At 37.7% G+C, this 27681-nt stretch overlaps 1 protein-coding gene across 1 annotated transcript; it reads left to right on the top strand.

The window, feature by feature from the left end:
* On the top strand, positions 1–26903 carry LOC115414369 (serine palmitoyltransferase 2-like). Its single transcript, XM_030127690.1, has 12 exons — positions 1–768; positions 4388–4582; positions 6230–6384; positions 8624–8772; positions 9542–9666; positions 10965–11058; positions 11971–12076; positions 12776–12995; positions 14019–14145; positions 16545–16680; positions 18831–18960; positions 26624–26903. The coding sequence occupies exons 1-12, from the start codon at positions 565–567 to the stop codon at positions 26741–26743; spliced, it is 1761 nt and encodes a 586-aa protein (XP_029983550.1). The 5' UTR covers positions 1–564; the 3' UTR covers positions 26744–26903.
* The last annotated feature ends 778 nt before the right edge of the window (positions 26904–27681 follow it).

The raw sequence follows: 27681 nt of genomic DNA, 5'->3' as shown, positions 1-27681 counted from the left end.
AACATAGTGAGTGTGTGAGATGAATGTGTGCATGTGTGTGTGTAGTTAGTGAATCTATTCCACGCTGAGGGCGACAGTGGATCGTCGTGTAGGAGCGTTTTGTTCCATTCATTGTCGTGCCGTGGGTTGTTGTACCATCATCTGTCTCAGGACGTGAAAACTTTCCAAGTGCATTGGAAATCGGCATTATTATATTATTATTATAATTTGATTTGTTTTTTCCCCACACCCATCGTGGCGGGCTGGGGGTAGTGTGGGAGGCTGCAGATGCTGTGGAGAAGTTCACGGGAGATAATGTAAACAGCTGACCGTGGAATAGCTCCACGAAGGGGATAAGTGAGTGTGTAACCCGGTGTTCCAGCGGTGTCAGCCTGCAGAATGGGATCCAGTGTGTTGATGTGGTGAAGCAGCCTTCAGATCGGCCCCTGTAGCTGTGATCCGGACTGCTTTAGTGTGGATGTAAACACTTCCAGCTCGGATACTGTCACCGCTTTGCACCAGCCTCCAGCCTCCGGGTTCCTGCACGCGAGTGACCGCGCGCGACTGCACAAACAGCGGCTCGCGATGACTGAAAGCCCCGGCACCACCAGTACCACCAGCAGCACCAGTACCACAAAGCCGGCCAACGGAGGAGTGTGTCAGCGAGTAAAGAACGGGCTGAAGGCGGACAGAAACGGCTTGGTGAAGAGCCTCCACCGATGCCACGAGCAGCTGGTCAAACACCGGAGGCACCGCGAGGAGGAAGAGGAGGAGGAGGAGGAAGAGGAGGTGAGTGAGGCCCGGGATGGGACAGGGGGAACCGGGGACGCATGGACCCGGAAACACCCGGACGATGATGTCGATACTGTCAATGTCATTATCAAACCACTGTGTTATTATCATTACGACATAAACCGTTAACTAGTCCACTGTTGACCAGTTGTCAGTTAACCAGTTGTCTGTCATGAAGCCACGACTCCACACCACGCTTTGCAGTAGAGTCAACCGAACTCCATTATAAATACGGAAGTTTTAAGAAAGTTTCGTGAATTTTTCGCCTTCTGCTTTACATAAAACAACTATTCAAACTGTTTTTGAATCATTGCGAAATGGCCTTTAATTCGGCGTAAATATATTTGGATTCTATGGCAGAGAAATTTATTACAATAGCAACTTTGTCATTGAGTTGAAGTTTTTGTCAACTCCAGGGGTGCTTCTAGGGATTTGGGGCCCCATAGAAAAAAATATAATTTTGGGCATCATCATTTCAATGCAGCAAATACTTAAAATGTAATCCTGTGCAGGCATGAATCAATATACAGTTTACAATAGATTTCACGATTTTGTGCAAGATTGATGAGAAACTTTAACATTTTAATATTTTTATGATAACAGTATTAGATATACAGAGAAAATATAGTTTTACTCTTTGGATGGAAGTAAATTTCAATTTACCGTTTTCTCTTCTCTCACATACTTCTTCCTCATCATCTGTATTGCTGTCAGTGATACTATCCTTCAGTTCTCCCTCCACTTCCACACCTCTACCTGGCATATCAGTATCACCTACACATGGTCCTGCCTCCGTAGAATGCAATGATACATTTCATAATATATCCCTAAGAGTGCTCAAAATAACATCATGACTAAAACTGACCAGCATCTAAAGAGTAACGTAGGTTGTATTTGGTTTATCTAAGGATCAATATGTGGAATATAATAATACTGTATTATTACAAAATAAATGGTGTATAGATTAATACATTTCAGGAAGGATTTTATTAATTTCTGCCAAAATAAATGAAAACTAATGCACAGAAACAAAAGTTTATTAGTAAAGGAAACATTCATTTATGGTGATAGGTTAATAATGATAATAATAATTTTTAAAAATTGACAAGATATCTCCTATTTTCTAAGGCCCCTATCTGCCATTGGCCCTTAGAATCACCATTTTTCTCCCCCTTACAGCACCTCTGCTAGTGGCGTAGACCTCTACAACTGGCCAGTATTTACTTGGCTTATAACAAAAAATATAATAGTTATATAGCAGATATGGCTATCATTCATTGCATAAACTCTAAATAATTTCTGCTTTAAAAAACACATTGAATCTTGTAGTATGACATTCATTGTGTTAAAAGTGTAAATCTGTAAACTACCTACTACTTGTCTGACATTGGATGTACTATATGTAGAAAAAGTAACTCAGACTGCTTTTCAGATTGTGGCATGTGCTTGTTAGATTACATTTTGACAACATTTGCCAAGAAAATCCCTCTCTCTGGGTTTTACTGTAACATTTCAACATTAAACATCAAATATCATCACAATTGAAATCCTTCACCTGTTTAAGAATAGCCCTGTTGTCTTACTTTGCAATTTTAACATCATAGCCTCTGATTTTTTTAACAACCGTCTTCGACTTTCTGTGATTGCCACTTGTCTCAGGCCTGTCCTTATATTTGTCAGGGCAGAATTGCATGTATGTAATACAAGAACGCTACTAGTTTAACTCCATGTAGTGTTACACTGTTCTCTTATGCACATACCGTCAGATCCAGTCAAACTGCTCAGGGCAGCTTTGTGGATGATAGTGGAGATAACAAAAGGTTTGCAGGTTGCATCCTCATCCTGTCAAGTTAACATTGTAATTTACCGGGGAATACAGTACATGACTTTTGTGAGGACCCATAGTGGAATTACAGACTCATTTCTATTTTAAATCACTGAAATAAACAGAGCCTGTAAATATATGAGTTATTTATGTTCTCTTGTGTTTTTGGATCAACTCCCTTTCCATCAGACACTATCAGGGCACAGGGTCAGAGACAGTACAACTGAAACACCTGTTCAGTTGAAACTGTCCACTGAGACCACACACATGCTATGGAGCAGCTTTTCCAAAGAGGCTAACGAAATTTACACCCTTGGGTGCACCTTCTGTAAGTGTCCCAATTAACGGGTCCCCTCTCATGACACAATTAGATGCTTTCACACACAAGAGCATTCAGAGTCACACACACTGTATGATTTGCTACAGAGTTGTCTTTCAATTTTGGAGTGGAAAAATACAAAGAAAATTGCGGAGAAAACTTAAATAGCAGTTATTTAAATTGATGAGCAAAGCAACAAGTGAAATGTCAAACACTTTAAGGGAAATTTTATTTTGGGAAAAAAATGGCTCATGCTACAGATATGTTTTCTGCTAAAATAAGTGCAATATTATTTCTTACTAATATTATTCAGCTCTAGTCATTAGGTGTTGGCAAAGGAGAAGTCAGTTTTGTCATGATGAGAGTCTGATGTAATAAAAGGGAAAGAGATAGTTATGATATGAGCGTGTGATTACCGGACATTATTATGCCAGAAACACACCAGGCTGGACTGGTCGCCTGAGAGAGTGAGTGCCTGGTGACTGAATCTCAGCTGATTACAGTTCATGCAGATGTCAGCCCTGTTACTCTGAGGCATTTGAGAGAAAGGCATGACCAGTCACATGCTGCACCTAAAAGCCACGAGCACAAAGAATAGTATGATGGGAAGGCAAATTGCATAATGCCTGTGCATATTTAGTTCCAGTTCAGTTCACTTTGGAGGTTGTAACATTTTTCAGATTGTTCAGTAAAACACATTTTGATCTCAATCACATTTACGAAAGATGCCGTGGATTTTAAGTCTCCTCTTAAGTTGTTAATTCTCCTTGCCAGAGCGCACAGATTTACATCAACAACCAGCTCTTCCCTTATTTGGCAGTCAAATCCTCCCTGTGTGCCCATTGCTGCGCTGTATGTCCAGCCTGTCTACATTACAACTTTAATGTTTGGTGGTTCAGAAGACTAATACTAATGATAAACAGTCTTGTTATTGCATAATGGAAAAGGAAAGGGAAGTACCTTTATACACATAGTAAAATGAAGTTCATTACAACAGAAGGTCTTCACTGACATGTGTTTACGTCAGATGATAAGGAGATTTTCATAGTTCTGTTTGTGTGCATGATATAACCTTATCTTTTATAACACATTTCCTGTCATTTCCGGTAACTTTCAAACCTATACCACTGCTCGAAAGCCTGCACATGTAAGTTATCCTCTTAATAATAATGTTGTCACTGTCAAGTGGAAACCTTGTAAGTCCATTTTTGGTCTTTTTTTTGTCATAAAATGATTCTATTGGTTAGTCTTCACGTTGGCCTGATGGTTTTAGAAATATTGAACCAATGAAAAGCGTTGACTACATCTCTTTTATTTAGAATGTACATCATTTTTTGAGTTTCCTGAAACATAACTGTTTTGGACATAACAGGTTTCCGCTCGACAGCAACAATATGTATGTTTATTATGACAGTTTAAACAAAGACAGTCGTTTTTTTTAATTCTGATTCTTAAATTGTTGTTTTCCCCAGATCCAAGGAGGGCAACATCATGGTGGCCTGTACAAGCGGCCTTTCGTTGAGTCTTTCGAGGAGACACCCATGTTGGTGGCAGTGCTCACCTACATGGGCTACGGCATCCTGACCATCTTTGGCTACCTCCGAGACTTCCTCCGCCAATGGAAGATCGAAAGATGCCACATCGCCAGGGAGAAGGAGGAACAAAGGGTAACTAAAGTCTCTTTAGCTGAAGGAAAAAAGAAGTTGTAATATCGCAGAGAGATCTAGACTAATGCTGTTAAAACTGAAGTTGTGTCTTGACTGATACAATCTGACTTTCACAACAACAACAGCAGATTCATACCGTATGTATTTATCACATCGTTGGCTCGTAGATGTAATGAGTGGAATGTTATGATTGTTTTGTTGTTCAGCAAAACTGTCCGAGACAACACAACACGCAAGTTTTGCTGTCAGGCAAAAGAAGGCCAGATGAGTGTCAGGTGTTGAGTGGAATGGATTTGGAAAACTGAGACGCAGTTATATGTTGCTGGGTGACTGAATGTTTGCTTCGCTCCTATAGCGATGGCACATCTTTCCAACATTACAAGTTGTAAGGCTGGTGTTTGTTTTTGCAGTGGAAGAACAGCAGGGCTTTTCTGTCCTCCCTTTGGGATATTCACATTCCCCTGCCATAAAAACCAGAATGGACTTGGTCTCAATGCGTTCCACACTGGGGTCCAGCAGCTCCGCCTAGTACCAAGGAAGGGTTAAATGCAGAACAAATTTAACTAAGAGGACCAATAAAGGCAGTGCTTCCTCTATATTCATTAAACAGTGATGTTCCACCACAACAGGAAACTTAACACCAGTGCAAATATACACTGTTGGAATAATTTTGTTTTATAGGCTCATTTATCTTTTTATTCCTATTTCTACACACCAATAATCACCTTTGACCAAATGCAATGATTACATACTGAGTCCTAGTTACACTTGATCTGTCAAGAATAAATCATTGTTATAATCATTTCACGAGAAGAGGTAAAAATATTTTGTTCCAACTTTATAGGCAACAGTGTATTTTTAAACATGTGTAATCATTTTGTGTTAATGTCATGTACAACTCAACTAAGTATAGTGTATGTGCTTCAGAAGATGTGATCATTAAGATTATCTATAAACATAACCAAAGTTCCAAACAGTGGCAGATATGAGATAAAATGAGAGTTATTGCTGAACATAGTATTGCCGAAAAGACTAGTATTTAACTTTGGCATTCAGAAAATAAGTATATTTATCAACTGAAGCTCCTAGAATATTTGATATAATCCAGTTAATTGTGATTATACCACTGTAACAACCAGCAGCAAATGTATCTGTGCACAAACACTAACCACAGCAAAAATATATCAAACTCCATCAGCCATCATGTAACATATTCCCCTTAAGGTTTTAGAGATTTTAAGATTTAATTTGTGGTTTCACTTACTAGCACATTCAGAGCACGTCCTTCTCCATTTAGAATGTTTTCATCATGTTATGTAATGTTGATAGTGAAGTCCATTGTTTTTAAGTGTTAAGAGAAAAGGAAGTCTTTAAATGACCCCCAAGGATATCCAGCGGATGTTTCCCTCCATGAACTGTTGATATTCAAAGCAAAGGAAAATTAATCAACTTCCTGAGTCATGTGTTAAAATGTTAAAGATTATATTTCTAGAGATTAAATTCCTTTCAGCTAAGCTTTCCAGAGGTATGAATGGCACGCAGTTTGAAGTGTTTAGTGTTTTTTTTAATCCTTCTGAAACCAACAGATTTAGGCTGAAATTCCTGATTTTCTTTACTTGTCATTTCTTTTTAATCATCTTTGTCTAGGACTTTGTGCCTCTCTACCAGGACTTTGAGAACTTTTACACCAGAAACCTCTACATGCGAATCAGAGACAACTGGAACCGGCCCATATGCAGTGTCCCGGGAGCCAAAATGGACCTGATGGAACGGGCGTCGCACGACTATAACTGGACATTTGAGTAAGAGAAAAACACGCATTTATTGTATTAAGGCTGTGAATGGTTTGAGAATTATTTACCTGCAAGTATTTGGATGTGCAATGTGCAGAGCAGGGGGTCACGGCGGGACAATAGTGAGGGGAAGTGGGCTGTATAGCTGAAGATAAGATCAAACTATGCTCTTATGTAACACTTTTATCACTTTCAGTTGCCATTTGTCACTTTAGACAAAACAAAAGACTCAAAAACAGTGAGCAGGAGTTTGCAACCGGTCACTGGCCTCAGCTGACCACAGGTTGAATGAAAAAGCAAACTGGCCATAAGTGGAAGCACCTATTAACCTGTTTTTATACATAATGTTACATAATGCTACTGGGAATAGTGAGTTTTAAAGGGAATAGCTGTCATAAAGTTGATATTTAATAGTGACATCAGTTTGTTTTGTCTGAATGTGGATATCTGTTGAAGCATGTCCGAAAACTGAGCCTTTTTTATATATATAAGTATCATAATTGTTGCTGGAGTAGTCAATTACACAGTACTAATTATTAAAAGGAGAAGAAAATATTAAAAATACTAAAAATCTGCACAAGGTTTGGGACCATATTAGATCATCCAAACTCTCATAAATAAACGATACAGTACTAAAGATCTGATGATGGTTCTCTATTTTTTTCAGCATGAGACCCAAATGTCAAATTTGTCATTTCCCCTGAACACCAATATACAAAAATTTCTTATGAATTGCAATAATTCCAATATTTTTACTGAGTCGTCTGCTATCAAAATACACACACGGCTTCCAAGATGAAAAGACCAGTGGCGCTAAAAAGAACACTCTTCTTTTAAGTGAGTTATTCAGAGGTGGAAAAAGTGTCACTGATGTTAGTATAATCAGCCAAATATAAATTAAAATATCAAATGTTAAAGTAGGATCTACTACCTCTTCTCAGTGTGTTGTATTATTATTATAGAATATTATATTGGATTTAACACTAGTATACAAGGGCATTTTTATGTTGCTTGTCAATGTGGAGTATATTTTACATAATTTGTGTACTACTCAGGGTTCCTGTGGGATCTTAAAAAGTCTTAAATATACAAATCTGCATTTAATACCTTAAAAAAGTTTTAAAAGGTACTAAATTTGATATGGTAGGTTTTAAGTTATGTTGCCATAAACTTGTTGGCTGTATTGTGTTTAAATGTGTCTGTTAAATGTCCAAGCTGTGAAGAAAGTAACGTTAGTTGACTCAGTTCCACCCACTTAAACCTTACAACTTATGTTGAATTTAGGAACCAATTATTGTTAACTTTGCAGCCCCCAGTGAGAAATGATCACAGAACATTCAGTCCTGTGTACAGTGTGGATGTAATATTCAATCTCTGCTGATGTATATAAATACATTTTCCTAATTTCTAGGAGTCAGACATATTTTTTTTGCCAGTATGACCGTGAAATAGGCTGTGAAATGGGCATTAAATTCTGTTCTGAGTGGTCTTAAAAAGTCTTAAATTTAACTTGTAGAAACCTGTAGGAACCCTGACTACTGCACATATTGGTTATACAGTACTGCATCAAATCATACAAGCATATCATTTTCATACTTAAATTTTATTAAGAATTTGTTTGAGAAGAGCTACATCAGTTGTCAGCATATCAACACCAGTAGCATTTCTGTTATATGTATGTGTTATGTTTGCACGTTCAGACAAAAGTCATGATATCTGTACTGCAAAAAGAAAACAGATGGGTTTTGATGCCAACACAAAGCATCATCCATTTGCAATATATGAACTATTCCTTAGTCTTACCAGAAAAAATAGTTTTTCATTATTTCAAGCCAAGTACAAGTATAAGCAGGTCAGACTGTAACCATTTAGGAATAGCTGCTTTTTTCTGCTGTGGCAAAATATTTTCCATTTATATGGGTTTTTAATGCAAAAAGTTAGAGGTGACTGTGGGTCAAATAGCCTCTGAAATGGAACAGTGTAAGTAAGAATACATGTATATCAGATTTTTATGTATACTGAGTTACATATAATTGCATTTTTTGTTCATCAGTGACACAATTAAAAAAAATACTACAAGATGCATTTTACATCCCAGCCTTAACTTTGTGAAAGGCAGCAGTAGGGGACTGCTGCCCTGTTTAGCTTTAAATTTGATAGACATTGCACAAACACAACTATAGAGTTTTCACTGGTCATTTCTTGTCTGCTATTATTCTGCTATTATCTCCTTCTGTGTTCCTTACAGGTACACGGGTCGGGTAGTGCATGATGTGATCAATTTGGGATCATATAATTACCTCGGCTTCGCGGAGAATACTGGTCCGTGTGCTGAGTCTGCAGCTGAGGTCACTGTGAAGTACGGTGTTGGAGTCGCTAGCAGTAGGCAGGAGATTGGTATGAACACACAGCAAAGACACACACACACACACACACTCGCCACTACTACTACTGCTGCTCCCACTGAAACTTAACAGCAGGAATGCACATGGTTGAAACCACCACAGTGAAGTTATAAATCAGTCGGGGCTCAGATAAAATAAAGCATTAATAACAGATTCCATGTGCACATGTGGAGCCTGTGTCCTATTAACATATTACTAAAATATGCTTGTTAATTTGGCTTCATTTCTCACACATAGCAAACACTGTTTTTCTGGCAGAACCTTGGGTGACCTTAACTTTATCTAAACTCTGAAGAGGAGAGATAAAAGTAACATTACTCCTATTAACTCCTTTTAGGATTATTTGGTATTAACCAGAACAGTCTGAATTTTCCTTTAGACCTCAGTCAGTGCAAGTCAGTGACATCTGAATTACCTTAGGGACCTGAAATATGATACATGTGTATCCTGGCTAGCAGATTTGCAGCAGTAAACTTAAACCAATGACTCTACAATGACACCAAAGGTCTGCCCACATTTTTGATCCGAGTATTGTTCTCCGTAAAAGTTGTAAATGTAAGCTGATACATGTACTGTGTGTACTGAACAATAGATGGTGTAGCCGATTGTCATTAAGTCTCATTGCACAAATGATGTACTTAAGAAAAGTACAGACGTAAGAAGGATCTTTATCTTAAAGCTGATTTCATGAGATACAATTGCTCATGGAATGTGCAGATGATTGTATGTTAATAGAAATTTCTGCTGCGTCTGCATTGAAGGAAACCTGGACAGACACGAGGAGATGGAGAAACTGGTGGCGAAGTTTCTGGGTGTGGAGTCAGCCATGGCCTTTGGGATGGGGTTTGCAACCAACTCTATGAACATACCAGCGCTGACTGGCAAGGTAAAACCAGAAACAATATCAGCCAGTGAATCACACTTAAGTTATGTTGCACCTTTCACATGATAATAATAATAAATTGCATTTATAAAGCACTTTTAATTCAATGGAATCGCAAAGTGCAACATAGAAAAGAAAGTCCTACATTAAAAAATAAAATACTAGCTATTGTATTTTGGTTTTTTTTTCTTTTTTTTTTGTGATTTTTGTCTATTGTCTTGGTTCTTGTCTATTGTCATCTATTAGTTTTTTGTTTTTTTTGTTTTTCCTTCGTGGGTATTGTCTTTTTTTTTATTTTGGTTTTTGCCTATTGTTTTTTTTTATTTCTGGTGACTAGTAGTTTCTTGTTGTGATTTTGTAAGTAAAAATAAAAATTATTAGTATGGAAAAAAAAAAAACTTCATTAAAAGTCATTTACTACATTAAAAAAATACACTAACACTACTTACATGTAAAACAGCATATCATGGTGAGCCATAAAAAGCCTGTCTAAACAGGAACATGACTCAATGCAACGTAAAGTGCTTTAAACCAAGTGTAAATAAAAGATAATACAGGTAACAATTAATAGAAACTCAAGAAATGCTACAAAATATTACCTTTGTAAAATATTAATAAAGCCAATTAGATTTACTTTCATTTCCTTGCTCTTTTTCCATTGTGTGTTACCAATATGTTGTTGATGTTAAAATGTGGTCTGCACCCTCTTTTATGATTTCCGCCGGTGACATTTGTTTGCGCAGCATTCATCATAGTTGTCTCGAACAAAAACATTCCATAAAATTTTGCCATCAAGGGTCACCAGTAGCAGTGAAAGTACAGACACAATGCTACAGTCTGGCGTCAAATCAGGAGGAAACACTTCCTGTTGGCATAAGCAGCGCCACTGCATGTCAACGTGAAGAGATAACAAAGTGTCCAGACCAGTCTACTCTGACGTTGGTTGTCAGGTAGATTCCCTACCTCATACTGTAACTGGAAACCTGAGATGGCTGCAGGACTAAAGTCTTTTGTTCCTGTTTAACTTGTGGTCACAATAGCTCCACAGTAGTTTACCTCATGAAGCTTAGTAACAGAGTTTTATGTTTTTAATTTACTTTTGATACTGATTTTCTTCTGTAGTCACCTTCAGTAAAGCTTTATTTGCACAGTAATGGGTTTCATTTTGACATAGAACAGACATCGCAAGCAGCATAATAAATTAAAAAGCATCCTCTGTGTACTTATTCCATCGCAGATCATTACATGAAACAAGTAGGGTCATTTATGCTAATTAATGCTGGCACTGTGTTTTCCTGCAGGGCTGTTTGATTCTGAGTGATGAACTGAACCATGCCTCTCTGGTCCTGGGAGCCAGACTGTCCGGTTCCATCATCAGAGTCTTCAAACACAACAGTGAGTCTGCGCCCACCTGAATTTATACAGCCATTCATATTCTCTGTCCACCTGCATCTCCAGCCTGTCATGTTCTATAAAGCAGCCCCTCAGCTTATGTTGTTTACAATTTGCTCCTGTAGCCACCTCTTAAACTCTCCCATGCTGCCTCTTATTGATTTACTGTATGTGATAATATATTCTATGCCCTATGTTACATGCATTGTGTCATAGAATAGAAAATAAGCTAACCAGCCCAGTTTCTCTTATCAGATGTACTGTGTTCGGACAAAAAGTACTGTTTTCATATGTTGACAGATTTCCTTATCCTGTTCCTTAGCTGCAGGAGCTGGTTGTTTATCTTCATCATGGCTCATGAAACAGCTCTCGCTTTCACAAAACTTGAGATATGCATAGTGAGAAGTGATTAAATGCTAATAGCTTTATACACCCAGCAGGCTAGTAGCTAATCAGCTATGCTCCACATAGACATATTATCATTGTTTCTTGATTTGTTTGCAGGGTGGGCCACATTCTCTGTTGAATACATGACTGATAAAGCTTTGTGCTCAATGCTAATTACTATGATATTATTACTAGAAGTCTTTCACGTGGGTTGTAGCCATTAGCTCATTAGCTTAGCAGCTAATGAGGCATAGCCTGGTTCACTTTATTGTCTTTTTTCCTATTCAACATAGCCTGTGCACACACAAACAAACTAGCGTAGGTCATCTGATAGCAGATGTTTTATTTTGAAACGGGGAAAGAACAAGGCACAGCTTTACACACTGATAAAGCCTGTTATCTCCCAGTAAAATATACAGGCAGCCAAGGATTTAAAGCCATGACAAATGGTCTGAGAGGGAGAAGAAGCTGTGGATACCACAGCTTTGAATGCAACTCAGGGAATGTAACTCCTTGTTTTCCTGTCAGATATGCAGAGCCTTGAGAAACTGCTGAGAGAAGCCATAGTCCACGGTCAGCCCAGGACTCACAGACCATGGAAGAAGATCCTCATAGTGGTGGAGGGTATTTACAGGTAGCTCGCCCACTGTCTTTATCGAATGAAACATCCTGGGCTGCGCCAAGACATTTTGACATTGATGCATTTACATCTGGTGTTAACTGTGAATAAAGTGACAACAGCCAAAAGCACTGTATCAGTGGGAGCCGCCCTCTTCAAATGCCTGTGATTTCCCTCCAAGTTTCAGCATAGACACTACCCACTCAAACTGCACAAACAGGAGAACCATTAGATTTTTCAGATGTTTTCATCTGAGCTGTATTTCTGAATTGATAATGGTAAGAACAATGTGTGTATGGCATGTTAGTATGAGTGTTATACTTCTTATACAGGCATTAGGAAGCAGCTCTTAGCATCTATTGATGGTTCCCTGGTTCCGTCACGATCAGCAGTATCGACACTCTTGGGACTGGACTGTTGTTTGACAGCTGATTCAGTGCTTCGTTAGCCTTTAATGTTTGTGCACATACTGAGAATCTCACAGGGGTTTAGTTAACTCCACCTCACATGGTGTTCCAAGAACCTGCACTGTACAGTAGCTAAGAGAAGTCATACATGGGTTGGGCTCTGATCTTTACTGTAACAGGGATGCATTTCATGACTTTGAGTGTCTTTCCAAAAACTCCACTGTAACCAAATAACACAGAACAGAGGACAGATATGAACATGGACATAAAAGACCAACTGATAACATAGTCTTCTCTGTTTGTGCAGCATGGAGGGCAGTATAGTACGCCTACCAGAGGTTATTGCCCTGAAGAAGCACTACCGGGCCTACCTTTATCTAGATGAGGCCCACAGCATTGGTGCCCTGGGGCCCAGGGGAAGAGGTGTGGTCGATTACTTTGGTCTAGACCCCTGTGACGTGGATGTCATGATGGGCACTTTTACCAAGAGCTTCGGTGCAGCAGGAGGATATATTGCAGGGAAAAGGGTGAGATGTTTTATTTTGTTGTATTTCCTGCACACAAATGATGACGCAAGATGCGTGTAATTCTCCAGGGGTTGCTCAAAGTCATGTTAAATATGTAAAAAGTATGAAGTGTAACAAAAGATGCATGCCAGTGTATCAGTGTGAATGTGGAAATCCACCAAAAGCCTTATGAATAGTTGCTGTTTTTTTTAAACAAGTTATAACTTCACATGAAAATGAAAAAATATGAAAACCTGAAAAGACGATGACACTCAAGAACCTTATGTTACTACACAAAACATTCAATCTTAGCATATTAAAATGAAAAAAATGTCTTGTTTTCACCCACGCTGACAGCCTTCACAGCATTCTTTCAGTGAGTTTTATGAAAGCTGACATAAGGAGTGACTCATCAGAGTAGGAATGGGTCATCTGGGGATTCTACAATGAAATGTTGATTTGCAGGGTGTCTTTGAATTAATGCCACAAAAGCATATAGATGTTATTGTGATGGATGTTTTTTATGTACAAGGGCAAAAGTAACTAGGCAGGAAAGTTTACCATAAACCTCATTCATCTCTGAAAAAGTTTTTAATACAGCTATATTTCTATACAGCAATAAACTGAGCAGTGATTTTTCATATATTGCGCAGTAAGTCATGACAAAATCAAATCAAATCTCATGTGAACAACATCCGTTATATATGCAAGAAACAGAACTGAGGAAGTAAAAATAAATGAATTAAACGTGTAGCCTATATATGTTCACTCACAAAAACATGCTGAATTGAAAAAATTAAGCTTATTTATTCTTATGTTTTATGTTCAGTTTTCAGGCGGTATTAACAATTCTTTAAAATATATGGAAATGTTGATGTGTTTGAAGGGATAAAATGTACAGTATTAAAGCCAGTATTAAATAGAAAATAATCCCAGCTCTGTTTTCAGTGTGTGCATTGATTAGTGTAATGATGGTCACTGTGTTCTTATTTCTCTTGTGTGTGTGTGCGTGTGTGTGTGTGTGTGTGTGTGTGTTGCGTTTAGGAGCTCATAGAATACCTGCGCTCCCATTCCCACAGTGCAGTCTACGCCACCTCTATGTCTCCTCCTGTGGTGGAGCAAATCATCACTTCTATGAAGTGCATTATGGGAGAGGATGGCACAACAATAGGTAAGTTCCCAATACAGGCCGAAAATCTAATATCTGTATATTTTGTTTCAACAACACAGTATAGTATACCTTACAATTGTTCCTCAGTTAAGTAAAAAATCTTTTGATAAAGGATGTCACAAAACCAGTTATTTATTGAAACTAAGGTTGATGTACATGGTAAATATAAAGCTTTTCACAAAACAAGTTGTGGACCTGCAGTATTAGAAAGTGATTTAAGTATGTATGTATATATACATGTGTATATATACATGCACAGGTAATTTTGATTATGATGATTATTATTATCATTACCATGTTTATGTAGTATAAATATTATCTTATTTATCTACTTTTTGTTATACGTTTGTGTATGTATATATGTATTTAGGTGTCTATATATATATATATATATATATATATATATATATATATATATATATATATATATATATATATATATATATATATATATATATATATATATATATATATATATATATACAGAGAGAGAGAGAGAGAGAGAGAGAGAGAGAGAGAGAGAGAGAGAGAGAGAGAGAGAGAGAGTTGGTAATTTATTTAAATATTTTCTTTCTTTTCTTTTTTTAAATTTTATTTTTAATTTTATTTTTGATCTCTCCCCAAGGGTAGGGTACGGGTGAGTGGATGGGTATGTTAGGATGGGTATTTTAGTTTATTATGTAAAAAATAGGAGAAAAAGAAAAAAAAGTGATTTCAACATAGTGCCATCAGGCTACAGGTTAAGCAGAAAATAAACAAATGTAAAGAAAATGTCAAAATTTTTGCAAAAATGTCAAGTTTAATTGTTCTGAAAATGTGTTTATGTTGTTAATTATATGAAAACATACAACACAGGTGTGAAAATTTAATTATTGGCCTGTCTTTGACATTGAATTAACAATACGTAATCTATTACAAGTGTTCCTTCACAAAATATTCTGTACAACTAAGTAAACATATTGAATTGATGTAAATGTTTCAGTATCTGTTTTCACTTTGGTGTCTGAGCTCATCATCTGTGATCTGTGTTCATTTATGTAGATGTTCGGAGATTCTCACACTCATCTCAGTGACCGACAAAACACATGACACTAACTCCAGACGGTCCAAGTGGACGAAAGAATCACCATGAACCAACTGACTAGCCTAGCAACATTAAACCTACACATGACATACTGTCATTAAAAATGGATGCACATCTGAGAGGCAGATCTGTGCTTGATGTTCATGATGTAGTCATTTACTAAATCCCACGCAGAACAAGTCAACACACACAAAGTATACTAGAAATTGACCTGCTCTAGTTCTCAATATTCATCTTGTTGTAAAGAAAAAGCCCTGTATTGCATAAGGATATTTGGCATGCAGAGTGTATTCATCTACTCTCTCTTTCAAAAACAACTAAAAAGATCTGCTAACATGTTGTGTCATAAAGTATTAACTTCAAAGTCAAAAGAGTAGAGTACCCGAGTCTCTTATTCAGGCCACAAAGACAAGCTTTTTGTCATCTTCAGGCAGAAACAGGATGTGCTTAACAGGGTCTTTGTATTAAAATTGTATTTTCTGCCTTAAAATGCAACTCACATCCTACAAAATAACCTCACAGGTCAAAGTAAACCCCACTGCAGGTGCGTCAAAACAATTAATACAGAGGATAAGGCTGTGACAGGGTTGGATAGTTTATCGGACAGATGGATGAAGTTACCGGCTACAGCTCAGACTGCATGTGTAACTGCAGATGAAATAAAAAAACTCATTTTGCTTTGTGTCGAATGGCACTTTTGGATGAATCGAGTCTTAGCTGCTGTAATTTTCAACAGGAACCACCAGGTGTCAGTACAAACTAATAAAACCTCACATGCTGTGCACCGCAGCTGATCTCAGACCAGTTGTTTGAGTAAGATGAGAATACATGCAACATTAGTCTGAAGTACAGTGAACAGTATGAACTCTATGGTCAGAAAAACACCACGGACCTGGCAATAAGCATCTGCACAAAGAAGTTCAGTCTGTGAGAAGTATGAGTGTGTAGTCTTGTGTTTGCTGCAAACCTGGATTTTCAAAGAGTTCAATGAAGAGATCTCTTGTGGGAATAGGAAAACATTACAGAGAAAGGAGAACTTGATCTCCCCATGGTGCCTGGATGTTTTGACACTCTGATGTTTTCTCACACTCACTCATGAATATGTTTTCAGCTGCCTGTTAACCTTTTTCTCAGCCTTTGTTTTCATTATTTTAAATCTCATTACCCTAGAAAGATCATTTTTAGCTTTAGTGTATGTCTTAGACCTTCCGTAGTAAATTCTGCTGTATTAATGTGAGGAAATTCTGTATTTAACAACCTGAGATATGTGTCTGCATGCGCCAAATACTTTTTTTCCCCCCTTTTTCATCCTAAGGCTGTGAACGTGTGCGACGCCTGGCAGAGAACACAGTCTATTTTCGCAAGAGGCTTCGAGAAATGGGCTTCATTATCTACGGCAACAAAGACTCGCCAGTCGTACCCATGATGCTCTACATGCCCGCCAAGATAGGGTGAGCTGGGGAACGTTGACTTGAAATTAATTGATCAGTGACCTGTTGTAAAAGCAACTCTTCTCTTAACAGGAGTGAATTTAACACCAAAGCTGAGTCAACATTTGGTTGTACCACAGACACAAAATTCATTATGGCCACTCTACTCTAAAGTCCAAACAGATCAAAATATTACTGGAGAAAATGACATTCTGCCGTTCTTTGAAGGGCATTATTTTCACTTAAGTCAAAGTGTAAACATCACATTGCTACTGTGCTGTTTTTAGTGTCTACTTGTCTTTGAACACAGCTAAATATAGTAAATGTTGATCATCAAACAACGACATAAAGTTGATAACTATAGAGAACCGAAGTCCTGCTCCTTCTGGTTGTTCCCCACATGACATTATTTTGGAAAAAACACTATTAAAGTTAACAGTAAGAGACAAGTTAGTTTTGATTCCCTTTGAATTATGCATCGTCTACACAGATGATATTTTTTCATTTAAAAGATTATTTTACGAGTCACAACTGAGGCTCAGACTGTGAAAATACATAAATAGAAAGACTGCACACCTGAAAATCATGGCTGTGACATCATCATAACTGTCTCCATAATCTGTTCAGAGTTGTTGATGTCTCTATATAGCTTCATCATGACCAGACTTGTACTAACTTTCCGTTTTTAATACTTTTTCACCTCACTCTCTAAGATTGATGTAAAATTTACCAAAGTGATGGTGATTTTGGTGTCGATGACATGTATCAAATGCGACGAGAGATGCAGTCCATTGAGCTGTTTAACACAAAACCAGATGCTTCTTTACCACAAACTGTGCATTTCTAGGCTGGTAAAATGATCTTTTAAACTGACAAACATCATATGTGTAAATGTTGGCACAATTGGTGGCAGGGCTTCAGCTCCCTTTAGAACCTTACAGTAGAAAAAAATAAAGGCCTTGCGCTACGTGAGGAGAAACAGTACAGAAATCAGGATTTAATTTACTAGACAGCACGAGAAGATATGGATTAGACAGCCAGTAATTGTGGAAAAAATAAGAGTATATAACACAAAATCAAAATAAACATGTGGTGCCAGGCACAACAAACCCCGCCCCTCACACGTTTTGTAGTTTATTTTGGCATAGATCCAGCTGATGTCATCATGTCTATGCATGTGCTGATGTCAGCATATCAATTGCCTCTATATATGTGCCAAGTTTGAAGTAAATTGAAACAAAATTGATGTTTTTATAGACATTTGAAATTCCGCCCATTATATGTAAATGGGAGAAAACATAAGATTTAAAAAAAATTCATACAAAATTCGAAGTTTGACCAACTTTTCCCAAAATCCAGTGAGATCTATTCTGGGTCACTGACAATCTATAAGCCCAATTTGGTATGAATTCAACCAATTGTTTTGCTGCTAGTGTTAACAAACAAACAAACAAACCGAACCAAAAACAATACCCCTTGCCTCCCCTTCAGAGAGCGGGGCAATAAAAACAGTGATATTGACTAAATATACAGCTACACAGCTACTCTACACAGATCAAGATTGTACCTTAGTGGACAGATGGAAGTGGAACAGTATGATAAGGTTGCTTACACTGACACACTGCCATCAGTTAGACGCTAGTGTCATGTTTGCTTATTAACACTGTATCATCACTGTTAGCCTTTAAGCCTGGTGTTATAATGCAGTGTTATACTGGTGTTAGTTTGTGTGCTGGTACAGGGTTACATATTTTAAGTTTGTTCCCAGGGGGTAGTAATAACAATTAGTCTCTGTATTTCCTCTCTTGGAAAATGAAAGCACGAGTACAAATGTCATCGTAAATGTCCGAAGGGTGTAGTCTATAATGGAGAATGTGTTACTGACTTGAAACAGCTACTATAGCTCTCGGTTTTATCCCACTTTTCAATGTAATGCTCCATGTCAACCACTATTTTACAGAAGACTTTACATCTGCTATGGGTTATTACAGCTCACGCCTACATTGAGACTATTCCAGCAGGTGCCCACCCTTTAAATGTTAGTCGATGGTGTAATCCAGTGCTGATAGTGATGTTTTCTAACTTTTCATGACAGTTTCTGAAGTCTTTTCCTGCATTGTCTCCGCTTCCATGATGTTTATGACTATATCTGTGCTTGTTTTCCACACCAGAGCGTTTGGCAGAGAGATGTTGAAGAGGAACATTGGGGTAGTGGTTGTGGGCTTCCCCGCTACCCCCATCATAGAATCCCGGGCACGCTTCTGTATCTCAGCCTCCCACTCGAGAGAGCTGCTTGACAAGGTAGCTAATACTGTACCAAGTGTCACACTGTTAAAGCCGAGTTTCCTATATTATACAAGTCATGTATTTTTAGACCCCATTGATGTGGACTAGTCATATACCATATCCAGAGCTCACCCACACAAGAGAATAGTCTGACTGAAGGTGCCGTTATTCAGGAAAAACCCACACGCTCATTAAATTAATCCTAATAGTCATTTTTAGCACTAAATTCACTAATACAGATGCTAAATATTGCAGCGCTAATTGGTGGAGCTGAGATAAAATCATGGTTGTTGTTCAGATTTAGCAGCGTTTACAACATCTGGCTGCTTTGCTAGACTCAACAGCTGATTTTCATTAAAAAGCATCAAAAACAGGAAGAGGAAGACAGGGAGGGAGGGGTGGGGGGCACAGCAATGCTTGGATGAGGAGCTGGTTTGAAGCTGTTTCAGTGTCATTCTTGTGCTGGTGGAAGCTGTCGTCTCAGCTGATGTGACCTCTTTCTAAGTACAGTAGCGTGTCAGTGAGTGAATTTTCAAGGTTGTTTTCGGTACGGTATATTTCCAGTGCTAGGAGCTCAGACCTCTGCTCCAATCATTTTCTTTTCTCATTACATTGGTTTGGTCCTGATTGCAGTCTGTGTGACTTTGATTGCTCTTGGCAACACATCAGAAATCCGCCCACTCTTCTCAATGAGGCCTCTTTCAACTAAACTGATCTCACTGCTGCCACTTCTTTTCTTTCCTGTTCAGCGTCTTACAGTTTTTCTGCTCAGTCCATGTGTCATTATAGTCACATATTGTAGATCCCTGTGTACCTGAGGTGTCCTTGTGGCTTAGTTATCTCTCCTACAGAGTGTGTCTTTAGAATGCGCTGCTGTATCCGCAGTTTTTATTCCTTTCAAAATAGGTAAAATACAATAAGCCACAGACAGGGAATGGGACTATTGTAGTGCCATGATGCTTTTATCTGTCACAATGTTAAAATCTCTCTGTGTTAGCGTTCGTCTGTGGAACATTCGCTCATACTTTGATGTGCCATGTTGATTTGTGTATTTCTTTTATCTGCTGGTGAGCTTTCCCCACATTTGTTTCATTCACACACCCACGCAGAACACGTTCACATAAACCCAGATTGTCTCATTTCTGTCCTTTTGAAGACCTTTCATCTTATCAACCTTAAGTGAATGTGAATTCCCCTTGAAGACTTGAGGTCTTTATTTTGGGTTATTGTGTGGTCGAGCGGGCTGATCATCATGAGCAAGGCCACTCAGTGATGATTATGATGATGATACTTAACTTAATTTCCATCTTTGATCTCAGCAGCTCCATTTGTAAAATTGCACAAAAGACAAAATCCTAACATTAAAATCACTGAAGACAATTTTCTAGGCTCTTCAAGTATATTCGGAGATTAAGATCCAGATGTAACTTCAGGATTTACCTGTGCACAAAAGTGTGCTTGAGTTTATTAACCCTTTAACCCCTGAGACATTATTTCAATGAAACAGGCTGCTGTGAATTTGCATTTGTAAAGGTGTCATAAAAGCTGCTGTGAGTACATGCTTGTGTTCCTTTTCTTCAGTGGTTTTTCTTAACGGTGTGTTTTAGGGTCAAAACAGGTTGGAATAATAGAGAAATTGAAGTTTTATAGGTTTTTACAACATAAGGCACTCAGAATGTACATCAATAAGAGATGTAGGATGTTGAACATGAACTAGGAACTGGAACACACTGAGCAACAACAAGTATTTGAATTTCGGCCCAGTACTTTTTGTTTTGGGGTTCTTTTTTTTTTTTTTTAAATCAGTCCAGCTGCTTTTTGGCACCTGGTTGAACTCCAAAAAGCAGTTCCACAGTCAAAACTCGGTTAAAAAAAAACAAAAAAACAAAGGAAAATCACCACAACACTGCAAACAACAGTAAAAACAATGAACAACAAAGAAAAAAACAAAAAACAAACCATCTATTTTTTTTTATAGTGGGTTGGTCTCACTCGCTTCTCTGTTTTGCCCCCGTTCCACAGACAGCGGGGGGTGCATGCTCAGACGTCTATGGAAAGAAAGGTCTATTCTCTCAGCACGTTTTGAAATTGTTCCTATTGAGCCAATGGTTGAATTTTTATAAATATTTAAAGTAAATTGTACATTCAGAACGCTCACTACAGACACGTCAGGGGCTAAAGGGCTGAAGTTGTAGGAGCCAATATCAGGGAGAAATAACAATAGATTTTGAAAATACACTCTTTCCTTTCCACAGCTCTCGCCTCTCAGTCCTATTCCATGATGTCCTTTTCAACTGCTCCTAATGTGTGTTCAGTGTGGTAATGCTAATGCTAATGCTAGCGACTGTGTGTATCAGGATGGGTAAAATGCAGAGCACAAATTTCCCCACACGGATAATAAAGTGCATTAATTTTTAACCCTTTCAACCTTGATTTTTATGCTGTACATGAAAAAGTGATGCCACTAGAGACGTAAGATCAAGTCCAGGTTGCGTCTGACAGAAACCTATCAGCGATCTGTAATTACAGCTGTCAGTCACTTATTTAAGCCCTTATCTGTCTGGAAAATACGGTGATTAGACAGAAACCTGCATCATAGAGTAGATTTAACACAGAGAAGCAGTACATGTACATATACCAAACAACATATATCAAAAGAAATGCCTAAAAAATAACACTCATTCATACCCATATAGTCACAAAACCCGTTGTTTTCACTACACATACACTGCAATTGTATGCATCAGGGTTCAGTATTGCACATAAAAATTCCAGATAATGTAGAGTACGTTACTGCAGAGAAGTCTGTTGTGTTTTTTGTGTTTTGAAAGCAATGTTTAAGATGGTAATGGACCTTTAACAAAGCTAGAAAATACTAGATTAGATTAAAAACAGCAGAAACAACAAAAGGAAACAAGCAATATAGATTTAGACAGAACAGAAAAATCTGTTTTATATGTTATGTATAAAATAAGAGCAGAAAACGCAGCTCCAAATCATCATATATTAAAAAAAACCCTGATGATTGCTTTATAGTTTATAATTAATGTTCTTTCAGATGTTTAGGTTTTTAAAAAATAAAGTTTTGTTACTGTTAACAGCGCCATAATTGTCCTGTTCATGAAGAATCCAAATAGACTAGAATAGAATCTTTAGTTTGTCAATAGTAGTTTGTTACACACGTAAACATGCACCAGACACAAATTTGTCTTCTGCCTTTAACCCATCACTAGACGATGCATCGCACACACTGCATGCTAGGAGGAGTGGGCTCACTATGTCAGGTGCCCGGGGAGCAAATGGGGGTTAAGTCAGCCATGGCTCAGGAGGTACAGTGGGTTGTCCAATAACCGAAGGGTTGGCGGTTTGAATCCTGCTCTGTCCTAATCTATCTGTTGTGTCCTTGGGCAAGAACCTCACCCACCTTGCCTCCAGTGCCACTCACACTGGTGTATGAATGTTCGGTGGTTGGAGGGGCCGTAGGTGCGAATTGGCAGCCACACTTCTGTCAGCCTGCCCCAGAGCAGCTGTGGGTACATGTGTGTTGAGCCGCATTATGTAATAAATTCCCATTATGAAATAAAAGTTCAAAATGTAATAAGAATGTCACATCATCTTGTAATAAAGCCGCATTATGTAATAAACTGACGCATTTTGTAATAAACTACCTCAATGCATTATGTAGTAAATTTTTTCGCGTTATGTAGGAAGTTATTACAATTTGAGAAGTTTATTACAAAATGCACTTGACACATTTTTATTTTCAGGAAAATGTAATGTGCTAACTTAATCTTTAAACTGTGTGGTTAAAGTTCTGATTACATTACCTGTAGCTCCTGTGACTAATTTCTTCTAAATTGCTCTGAAATTATATTAATTTGGATTGTTATTACAAAATGAACCATGTTATTACATTTTTTTAATAAAAATGTGTCAAGTGCATTTTGTAATAAATTTCTCAAATTGTAATAACTTACTACATAATGTGAAAAAATTTACTACATAATGTGTTGACGTAGTTTATTACAAAATGCGTCAGTTTATTACATAATGCGGCTTTATTACAAGATGACATGACATTCTTATTACATTTTGAACTTTTATTACAGGGTGGGGAAGCAAAATTTACAATATTTTGAGGCAGGGATTGAAAGACAGTGTATGACCAATTAGTTTATTGAAAGTCATGAGAATTTATTTGCCACAAGAAAATGTACATAATAGAAAATGTTTTTATTCTATGTGTCCTCCTCCTTTCTCAATAACTGCCTTCACACGCTTCCTGAAACTTGCGCAAGTGTTCCTCAAATATTCGGGTGACAACTTCTCCCATTCTTCTTTAATAGTATCTTCCAGACTTTCTCGTAATAGTTTTGCTCATAGTCATTCTCGTCTTTACATTATAAACAGTCTTTATGGACACTCCAACTATTTTTGAAATCTCCTTTGGTGTGACGAGTGCATTCAGCAAATCACACACTCTTTGACGTTTGCTTTCCTGATTACTCATATGGGCAAAAGTTTCTGAAAAGGTATGGATAATAGTGTTAGGTATGATTATGACATCAGTATATGTTTGGTTTCAAAACGATTGACGTAGTGCCTGCTGAGAAAAAACAACTAAATGTTCATTGTAAATTTTGCTTCCCCACCCTGTACATAATGGGAATTTATTACATAATGCAGCTCAACAAGGTGTAGTTTACCCCCACCAGAGGGGGGTGTGAGGGCGAAAGAATAATGGGTCAATAATGTAAAGTGCTTTGAGTGCCCAAAAAAGTGCTATAGAAATCTAATTCATTATTATTATTAAGTGCCTTGCTCAAGAGTACATCAGCCAACAACTCCCCACCAGTCCAGGAATTGAACCCGCGACCCTTCGGTTAAACACCAACTCTCCAGCCATCTATGCCACAGCGGCCCTCAAATGTGGTGAAGCTTCTTTATACTGCTCTACTGTGATGACTTGTGCTATTCTTTGTAATGTACATTCATATCTCCTATTCTATCTATGGTTCATTGCTTTCACATTTAACCATCTGTGATGACTGGGCTTTGGGTCCAAGATTTTTGAGGGAACACAACAGGATATGCTCCACGTTACTGGAATTCTTGAGGAGAGGAACAAAGAAACAGAAAGAACGAAGGACAGAGCAGTGGTCAGCACAGACTTTGAGGATGTGTGGATGAACGCCACCAGGCCCCGGTTAAGGTTGGACCTCTTCAATATGAATCACATTTGTTGGACTACAGTCTTCTGGATGACTGTGCTGCAGAGACAAGCAGAAAAATGGAATCCATCAAACCTTGCAGAGAACTGGTTTACCGCAATTCCATGGACACTAGGATACTGTTCCCTTAACCAGAAATGGATTTCACGCTTTTCCAAAGACCCCCAGTCTTACTCTTAACCATCTGACCTTTAAGCCTTTTCCATATCTACACTTAGACGGTTAAATAATCGCTTTCAGCTCCGTTTAAGCAATTTCAATCTTATCTCCGACATACTAAAGATTGCAGATTTTCTACACCATAATGGCAGCTTTAACCTACTCCTCACCCACTGTTCATTATGACACATTAGTATGACACTGTAAAATACATAATCACAGAAAAAAATAAGAATTTATTTTCTTGCGCGAAAGAAAATAAAGTCTTTGTTTTGTCTTTCTGCACATCCGCAAATTTATTGTAATCGTTCCAGAATAACAGATTATTACACACTAGTATTTACATGGATGTACCCACTTATAATAACAGAGAGTCAGAGTCAGTTTTATTCTGTTTTCTTTTCGTCACTCTGCTCAACCACTTAGCCACAACAATGCAGATTTGCACAGGTTATGCTATCATATTTCTATTCTTATATAAACGGTGGCAATCTGATGTCAAAACACACTTGGTTACAGCTGCATTTATTCATATTTTTGTTACCACAGTGGGTTAAATGTCCATGTTAAAGACGATAGAACGTTCTTGACTTCTTTTAAATGAACAAACATATGTGTAAATGATGCATTATTCAAAATGGATCAAAATATTACTTGTCTTTCAACATTGACTGTTAGAAATTTTTTTCTGAAATAAGGTCCCCTGGGGCACAACCATTATCAACTTTTTTGTTGTTTTGTGATTAATATATGCTATTTTTAGCTGTATTCCAAAATAATTTAAAAAAAATATATAATAATGAATAAATGTGCTACATTTTACATACTTCAATAAAATAAATTGGAAAATAGATGACAAAAGTGCTGGTGAGCTGATGTTTTCAATGTATATGATAAAGTGTTATTACATATATGTTGGTGTATGTACATTTATACAATAGGTTTATAAATCTTCCACTAGAAAGACCCTCTGGAGTGAATGTACTCTAATGTGCAAACAGTGTTTTGAATTAGATATAGTAGCTCTGAGACAAACATTCCTGTTGGTGAAACCCATCCCCTCATTAATGCCCACATTTTCACATTTTGACCCATGACTGTATCTTGGACACTTCACCCAACCAGCATTTTTTACCTAATTTTTCTTTATCCACGACTCAAAGTTGGTAAAGTTTGACTACTTTTATTCTGGAGGTATTTTATCTGTAGACCAGTGTATTTAGCCTCTACAGACAACATAGTAGCAATATAATGTTTAACCCATAAAGACCCAAACATCCACTGTCCACCAAAAGCATCTACTCATCTAAACTTTTGACCCACTAATTCTATCAATCCATGTAAATAATTGGTGTAAAATAGTTTGTCATCTTTTCATGGTCATCAGATATGACCCATTTGGATGTTCAGAGGCTCTGTAGTTACCGTGGAAACACAGTCTTTCTTCTACAACACTGATTCACCAGTAAAACCCATGGAGTTGGATCAATGACAGCGGATGGAGATACTGGGTTTATGTTCAGTTAATGACAGATTTGACTGAAAAAGGCACTTTTTCTGCAGTTTTCTCTGTTTTTGATATAATAACCATCAACTTTAATCTGAGTTTTAATGGACATTTACATGATCAGTGAATTAAATTTAGGAAAATACAGGATTTTCTTTGAAAAAATGTAAACACAGAGGGTAATATTATAAATAAATGGTGATAAATCACTTAAGAAAGGTTGAATATATAGAAAAAAAAGTCACACTGGGTCTTTATGGGTTATTTCTTTGACTGTATTGACAACAATGTATTTCACTGATTTCCTGTTGTGATCTTTTAATTAGTTTAGACTTAACAGCAGAGTAGATAAAATGAACTTAATATATTTACCTCTGCCAAGGAGGTTATGTTTTTGCCAGGGTTTGTTTGTTTGTCTGTTTGTTTGTTTGTTTGTTTGTTTGTTTGTTTGTCTGTCCGTTAGTGTGCAACATAACTCAAAAAGTTATGAACAGATTTGGATGAAATTTTCAGGGTTTGTTGGAAATGGGATAAGGAAGAAATGATTAAATTTTAGTGGTGATCAGGGGTGGGGGGCCCACGGGGGGGGGGGGGCACTGATCAGCCTTGGCGGAGGTCTGCGCTCTCCGAGTGCTTCTAGTTATATATCTGTGGTAGAAATCGCAGATACTTGATTGATAATTCGACAGTTTTGCAACAAACTGCAACATTCATGACATGTAAAATGATCTTTCAATCTAACCATCATCATCTGTGTAAATGCTGTTTTGTTTTGTTCCAGGTTCTGGGTGCCATCTGTGAGGTGGGCGACGTCCTTCAGCTCAAGTACTCCCGACACAGAATACAGCCATCTCTGGTTCGACCGTTTGACGATAGCGTCTATGAGGACATTGACGACTGATGAAACGCTCCTCTTCCGAAGTGGGTCGAACCAGAATAACCCCAGAAAACACAAAACGGGTCAAGATGGATTAAAGTCTTCCACAAGGACCAGGATGTGCACAGGTGCCCCTTACCACTAAGCTTGCTCTTATGTAACCTCCCCCAACAAAAGAAAAAACACTTCAAACGTTCAAAACTCAGTCTCTAACTCTGCTTTGCCTTACCTGAACATGCAGAACCTGAGGGGCACATACTGAAAGATAGCAACTCTGCTTTTTTGTGTCAGACTTTAATTATTTTTTTAATGTATTTTATTTTAATCGTTAAAAGGCTTGTGGTTGTGTATGTGAAATGGACATGAATGGGTGAAATGTCTCTAAAAGTCTGGGATTTTCTTGTTTTGTTCGTAATATGGATCTAATGTAAACTTAAATGGAGCGAAATTGGATTTTTTTTTTTTCAAAGTCTTGTTCTATTTTTCATCCAGAACAGTAAATGCCAAAGGCTGCTTCAGAAAAGCAATGGATCTTGTAAAGTTTATCCAGGACTGCATTAGTCACTAGATTTTCTCACCACTGGCAAAGCTGACGAGGTTAATTTCACCGCTTTTAAGTCTGTTTATTAGCAAGACGGTGCAAAAACTTCAACTGATTTCGAGGCCCAGCTAATTAATCATCTAGCTCAGAACTTTTTCCGTTCACTTTATTGAATGATTACATGTTGGTGTTTTTAAGATAACTATAAATAAGATGACTATTTTGTAAAATTACCCCACAGTCCCTCCATTCTGGGCTTTTCTAGATGCTTTAAAAATGCAGAACTACAGAGATTTAGCAGGACTCATCCATAAGCATTTGTTTTTGTGCAAACAGAGGGGGAATTCCAGTGATGAGCACTGCTTTTCAAAGTGTAGTTAAGATAAGTAGGCTTATTTTGTTACTTGCCAGGAGTTAGATA

Source organism: Sphaeramia orbicularis, chromosome 22 (assembly GCF_902148855.1).
Source record: "Sphaeramia orbicularis chromosome 22, fSphaOr1.1, whole genome shotgun sequence".
NCBI lineage: Eukaryota > Metazoa > Chordata > Actinopteri > Kurtiformes > Apogonidae > Sphaeramia > Sphaeramia orbicularis.
Note: the sequence above shows the minus strand (reverse complement) of the source record. Positions and strands in the feature narration are given on the sequence as shown.